Here is a 6964-nt window from a genome sequence, read left to right on the forward strand (position 1 = left end):
TGTCGTGTGGGTTGGCGCAAAGTCCCCTATAGCAAAAACCCCTCAAAAAAAAAAAAAAAACCCACAGAAACAAAACAAAAAAACCCACAAAAAACCTAAAAGAAAAAAAAGGAGAAAGCCCATGTCAATTTCCACATGGGAAGAGCTTGGAAGCCACCATCCCCTTTGTAGAGCAAGAGCAAGATGAACACACTGAAAATGAAGCCCTTGTCTGGGACTCTTTACAGGATGAGGTCTCAGGGCCACCTACACATGGGAGAGCCAGCAACAGCGATGGGGCATCCAGAGTCCCAGCTGAGATGGTCTTATCTGCACCAGAAGGCTCTGGAGCTCAAACTGGCAAGACACTTATAGGGTCATTTTGATAAATTGCTGACAATGACTTTAGGGTGTGGACTAGTCTGAGAGTCAGAAACACCTCAGGCCTGCAGTCTAAAGAGAAGCACCTTTGTGTGAGTTTTACTGCTAAAATCCCCACCAAGCTTCCACAAGAAAAGTCAAGAAAAATCCCTTTATATATAGCACTGGCAGGGAAAGGAGACTTTTTACCATTCTGAAATATGCTGAGAGTATTCTCCTAAAAAATACTTTATCCTTGCCTTATCCCACCTAGGGGAAAGGCATTTTCCTGTCTCTAGTCTTTTCTAGTCTTCCTGTCTCACTTAAGGGGAAGAAAAAAATCTCTAATAAATATATGTAAAGGTCACACTTACGGACACAGGCCCACTAACAGAATGCTATTAGCTGTAAGATTATATTGGAATATGTCCCCTCCCACACACTGTACCTCAGAGCAATGGAGCCCTGCAAAAATCAGTGGATTACAGACAAAAGAGTTGGAACACAGGCTCTACAAAAGCTTCTGGCATCTGCAGGCACAATGAAGAGGAAGCACAGCCTAACCCTAACCCATAAAAGCTCATATTAAAGGTTTTTTTCCCTCAGTCCTTGTTACCTGATAGAGCTGTCTGCCTTTCAGCAAAAAAATTGCAAAGCCAGCTAAGAGGAAAACAAAAATGCAATCTGAAACATCAGAACCAGATTTGGATATGATAGAATTGTTGCGATTATTGGACAAGACAACGTACGCATGTTTATTTCTTTCATGAGCAAGACAGACAGAGAGAGAGACAGTTAGACATCCCCAACAGGGTCCTGATTCTGGAATCCACACCCAGCTTCAGCTAGCCCCAGATTATAGACACACACATGCCTCACATACTCAGGGAGGTCTCCAGACATGAATCAGAACATCCTATGTGTCCCCATAGAATGTCTCATTTTACTACTGTGCCACTGTCTGGCCCCTTGACAGGCAATTTAAAATAACTATGATCAATACATTAAGGGCTCTGCTGGAAAAAACAGACAACTTTTTAGAACAGATGGGAAAGTAAGCAGAGAGACTGAAAGGCTAAGAAAGAATCAAAGGAAATACTAGAAATCAAAAACATTGTAATAAAAATTAAGAATGCCTATGGGCTCAAGGGTAGATTGGACACCACAGAGGAAAGAGCGAGTTTGAAGACAAATCAAAGTGCACTATGCCAGGCACTAGTGATCAAGATGGTGGCCTCTGTCCTCCAACGCCACCTGACATACAGTCAGAGAATTCAGAATACACTTATTCATCCCTCAGTTTATCTCTGTCCTGCTTTCAATGTTTGCTGTCTACCACCATACCAGTCCTATCACCATCCCAGTACCACAAACTGAGTGACCTAACCAGCATTAATGTATCCCCTCACAGTCTGAAAACCAGAAGTCCAGAATCGAGGTGTTGAGTTGATTCTTTCAGGAAGGCTCTGAGAGAACATCTATTCCATGCCTTTCTTTTAGCTTCTGGTGGATATTGGCAATCCTTCGACTTCTGGAGGCCTCATTTCAATCTCTTTAGTCTTTCAAAATCACCCAGATGGCTCTAATACTTTCATATCTGGTCTTCCTATCTGTCAATCTAGTCCAATCCCAGTTAATTCTTTCCACTACTGCCAGAAAAATCATGCTCAGATATAATACAGTGCTTTCTCCTTACTTTGCATATCACTTGCTGTTGTTAGGATAAAGTCCAAATTCCTAAGCAAAACATGTAGCACTGACCTCCATTGCTCCAACTTTTGCCACTCCCTGCCTAGAATTTGATGTTCTGACAAACTGAACTCTGATTCAGTAACCTAGCCCTCTGCTCTGTGAAGTGCTCTGCTCTTAATGGAATGTCCCTGCTCTTTCCTTTCTTGCTTAGCCATCCAACCTACCATTCAACACACATTTCAGGGAATGAATGGTGGCTGTGAAACATGACAGTTCTGTGAGGCTGACTTACATGGAAAGATTCTGGTTTTGTGTCTGGAGACCTCCCTGAACACATTGGACATGCATTTGTTCATGATCTGGGCTGGCTGAGGCTGAGAATGGATCATGGCATCGAGATTCTATTGAGGGCACTATTTCTATGTCTTTCCCTCTTCTTTTCTCACGCTGTCTCTCTTGCTCATGAAAGAAATCAATGAGTAAAGAAACTAAAAAAATAAGATAAAAAAGACACAATTCAAAGATCAATGGCCATGGGAAAACTTCCTCATCTTCCTTCCTCTGTATCATAGCACTGACCAATCTGTATCACACTCATCTGTTTCTTGACTATTCTGTCCTGAACTCAACTATGAGCTCTTTAAAAGCAGGAGCCATGTCTTCATGTCTTCACAGACTGTGATTCCAAGCACCTAATACTTTATCTGGCATATGAAGTCAACAATAAATGTTTGATGGATGAATAAATGAACAGAAGAATGAATGCTGAAGGCTTAGAGGAGAAAAATTTAAGTAGATAAGTGGAAAAAAAAACTATGACAGGGATTTGGGTAAAAGAAGTTTCTAGGGTATATCAGTTAGCGTTCTTGGTTACAAGTAACAGGAATGAACTATGGTTCACTTAAGCAGAGAAGGAATTTTCTAGAAGGGTCTTCAGTAACTCACAAAAATCAACAGGAAGTCTAGAGAATAACAGGAAAGACATAGATAGGAACATGGGAACTAAGCCTGGCATAGCAGTCCCCACACATTTGCCTTGGTGTTTCTGGACTGCCATAACCAGATAACTTCAGATTGATGACTAAGTCACTTTGTCAAGATCAAAGTCTCAGAAGGAGACGGTGATTTGTCATGTTAGGATGCTGTCATGCGGTAGATGCTAAGGGTGGGAAAAGGGAATGGCTGCTCCCATCAGTTTCCCAAATAGGAAGTATATTCACATGCTAAGGATCCAACATGTACGATTTTCCTGAAGACCTATGAGTCAGTTTCCTAGGTCTGCTATAACAAATTACCATAAACTGTATGACCTCAACAACAGACACTAATTTTCTCACCATCTTGGAGACCAGAAGTCCAACATCAAGGTGTAGGCAGGGTTGGTTCCTTCTGGAGAGATCTGAGGGAGAATCTATTCCATGCCTTTCTACTAGCTTCTGGAAGTTACTGGCAATCCTTGGCATCCTTTGGTTGGTAGAATCATCACTCTAATCTCTGCCTCCATTGTCACTTGGAGTTCTCTCTGTGTGTGCCTCTGTGTCCTGTTTATGAGGACATCAGTCATATTGGATCAGGGCCCACCCTATTCCATTATGACTTCGTCTTAACTAACTACATTTGCAATGAGCCTATTTTCAAATAAAGTAACATCCTGAGATAGTGGGAGTTAGGATCTCAACATATCTTTTTGGGGAACACAAGTCTACCATAGCACTTACATCTACATCTGTTTTCCTTATCTTTAGTGACTTACCAAGGGCATGGAAGTGGATTTGTTCTGCCCCAGATGAAGGTAACAAGGGAGAATTATCTGTAAAGAATATGAAAACAGTCCTTGCCCTGTGGCCTGGTGGTTAATAAAAACTGACTAGGCATAAGTGTAGAGCCTCCAAAGGCTGGCATAACCCCAAGTTAGGGACAAAGACCTCTAGAGCTGTCTCTTAACTCCTTGCCCAAGGCTGGCTTTCCCAGGATGTGCCTACCACCCTCAAAAATGGTGTGGGATAATAGTTGAGATAAGGATACTGAGTAGGTTGTTCAAGCAGTTATAGGACATAGGAGAGAGGAGGGTGACTCTTCTTAAATATGATTTCTCTTCCAAACTCAGATGCTTCTTAGCGTGAAAGAGGCACCATTAATAATTATGCCAAGACAACGAGTACATATGCTGAAACTGGGACATGTCCAGGATTACAGGATCATTGCCAGGGAAGGGTCCGTCTACAAGCATGGTGGTGTGATCATCCCTGTCTCTGAGAAGTGCTATTCAGTGTGGTGCCAGAGCACTTTTCCTTGGCCAACCATAAAGGAAGTTAAAAAGATAGACCTTTGAAATGTGAAGCTCTGTATTAGTCTAACAACCCCAGAAAGGCCACTACTACTTAACCTTCTTCCTTTAACTTCCACCTGTTGATTCTAATTCTCTTCCTCTCCAAACTTTCAGATGTATAATATATTTAAACCCTTTGATGATCAAAACTTAGTACTTGACAATAAATTCTTGTGGATTTTTATGGAATTGAAATCTGTCACCAAATTCTAGACATGACAGTTGATTATGTCAAGTGGCATTTCCTCTTTGTAAAAATGTATTTATTTACTTATTTTTTTGGATATCCTCTTAAGTCATAACATGGAATCTGGAAAACGACAACTAGTGGAGTATCCTATTAAACAACCATCAGCACAAGAACAACAAACGCATGCATCTTACAGGTGTCCAAATATCTGCTTTGGCAGAGGAAACTAGAGTTGATACTCCACCAGGAACAACGGTCAAATGACCAGATGCCAAAAGTCATAGAGTTAGAGAATGTTATCAGTGAACTGCACATTTTGACAACCTCGAGAAGGCAATTGCAGATGGCTTCCTCTGTTCTAAGTTCTCCCTGTCAAATACATACTTTTTTTTTAGCCTTTCTGTTAGAGCTTGAGTTTTGTAGAAATGTTTTATCCTCCTCAAGTTCTTGACTTTAAGGCTACCATCTCCCATTCCTAGCTTAAAGATGGAATCATTATTCAATCCAACCATTTCCCTCCCCTGTTGATTCCTTAAGTCGTGAGCCCATGATATTATGGCTCCTGAAGCATTCAGAGAAGTCTGCTGTGATGCTTCACCGTTCTGAGATACATAGAAACATGACCTCCCTTTTTGGCCTCTGGAATATGTGTGGATGTAAGACCTGGAGCTGCTGCAACTATCTTGTAATCGTAAGGAGAGCTGGTAGAGGGCAAACGAGTTGTTTTAGGGAAAAGATAAGGTAGAGAAATAGGAATTCATATTCCTGAGGGAATTGCTGAGTTAAATCGTGCAATGGTGGGAGAGCACAGTTTTCTCCAGACTTTTCGCTTCTTCTTGTTTTTTATTTTATTTTATTTTTTTTGAGAGGTTTTTGCTATAGGGCTTGTGTGCTCACCAGAAAGACAGAGAGAGAGACAGAGAGACAGAAAGTGAGAAATCACCCTCCAGGGGGATGGCCACGCTGCAACCCCTTCTCCTCCATTCTCTTGGGATCTTGGGCAGGCATGCATATGCACCCAGTGTGAGTTTAAGCCACCAGGTCCAGGACATGAATGACAGCTGAATACATAGGAGTCCAGCGACATAGCCATTATGCCAACTGCTGGTCTCAATTTTTGCTTATTTCTTAAAATATCACAGGCATAAGTTGGTTTACAATTTGTATCTGATATGTTTTCGAAAGTTTGTATAGCTCTATTTCTGCTGTTTCTTGTTTACACAAGCCTTTTCTTTTTTCTTGTCTTTTCTCTTTTAGAATTTCGCTAGATGATGCATGTACTCACTAGAGAGAGACAGAGATAGAGGGAGATGGTAAGTGAGAAAGTACCCCTCATGGGGAACAGTCACACAGCAATCCCTTCTCTTCCATTGCTCCTTTTGGGATTTGGGACACACACGTACATGCAACTGGCACATTCCTCAAGCCCCCTCCTCACCACCACCATCACCAGTTGGCTCATGCATTGGCTTTTTCTCATGGAGACTTGTTTCCACCTTTGCCATTTGTATTTGTGTGGATTGTTGTCCTTGAGAAATCATGTCTGGGAACTCCAGGTCTGGAATAGAGGTGCTTCCTTCCTCCTTGCTAGGTGCCAGGCCCCTGCTGCTCTATGGTCAGGGACACCTTAGCTCAATACCTGCCTGAGATTCCATAAAGCAACCTGACCTGCAAATCTGCTAAATGCAACGAAGGTGGGGCAGGCTGTGGCCAAGACTCCTCCAGGAAGTTTGTCTCTTTCTACTCCTCAACTCCAGTTGTAGTCAGCATCCAGCAACCTTCTCTGAGGTCCTCTCAGATCAAGGGGAAAGGTAAGGTTTATTCAGGCTTTATACTTATGTTGGTGATAGCAGGGCCCTTTGGAGTATTAAGCTTTAGAAAGGTCCCTGCAAGATCCTTGCCTGCTCACTGACTTCCTCCCTCTGGGAGTCTAGGAAACAAAAGTCCGGCATCTCAACTTCTCTGAATCTCATTGCCCTCAGGTTTAATTTAATTTATTTATGTTTAAAGTGTAATTTGCATTTCATTTTTTCACCAGAGGACAGTTTTTCTTTGGTCCTTAAGAATCCAGCTTCCGAGTCTCAGACGGGCCCGCGGTGGAGTCCATGGCTTCCCAATCTACCCCCTACAACCCCACGCCCCGCACTATTTCGCGGAAGGTGAGCGCGTGCCCCACCCTCGTCCTTTCTCGCCCCAGCCGCCTCCCCCGCAAGTCCTGCGACGCTCGTTCAAGGGAATGGCTTTTATTTATTAGGGTCAGTGGGCCCCAGCACAGCAGGGACAAAGGGCGTGTGGACGCGGAGGAGTACGGTGGGAAGCAAGGTCTTGATGGGGCGTGGGCTGACCCGGCCCAGATGAGGCCGGTGCAGAAGGGCAGGGGCACAGGTGGTGAGAGTGGGGCCGGGCCAGTGGGG

The 6964-nt window shown here is 43.1% G+C and overlaps 1 protein-coding gene and 1 long non-coding RNA gene across 3 annotated transcripts in view; one reads left to right on the plus strand and one right to left on the minus strand.

The window, feature by feature from the left end:
- The window catches only part of SLC46A3 (solute carrier family 46 member 3), a 33626-nt gene extending 30073 nt beyond the window's left edge, over positions 1–3553 (minus strand). Inside the window, exon 1 of one of the 2 annotated variants that reach the window (XM_006165823.2) lies at positions 3369–3553. In XM_006165823.2, coding sequence (XP_006165885.1) covers positions 3369–3494 — 126 coding nt within the window. In that variant the 5' untranslated portion in view covers positions 3495–3553. The remainder of the gene's footprint in view (positions 1–3368) is intronic. The other variant, XM_027767221.1, reaches the window with a different exon arrangement.
- A 2681-nt stretch (positions 3554–6234) lies between these two features.
- On the plus strand, positions 6235–6880 carry LOC114005585 (uncharacterized). The gene is made up of 2 exons (XR_003547422.1): positions 6235–6361; positions 6589–6880. It is a non-coding gene; the product is annotated as an uncharacterized LOC114005585 (long non-coding RNA).
- The last annotated feature ends 84 nt before the right edge of the window (positions 6881–6964 follow it).

The sequence above is a fragment of the Tupaia chinensis genome, unplaced genomic scaffold, assembly GCF_000334495.1.
Source record: "Tupaia chinensis unplaced genomic scaffold, TupChi_1.0 Scaffold144045_1, whole genome shotgun sequence".
Taxonomy (NCBI): Eukaryota; Metazoa; Chordata; class Mammalia; order Scandentia; family Tupaiidae; genus Tupaia; species Tupaia belangeri.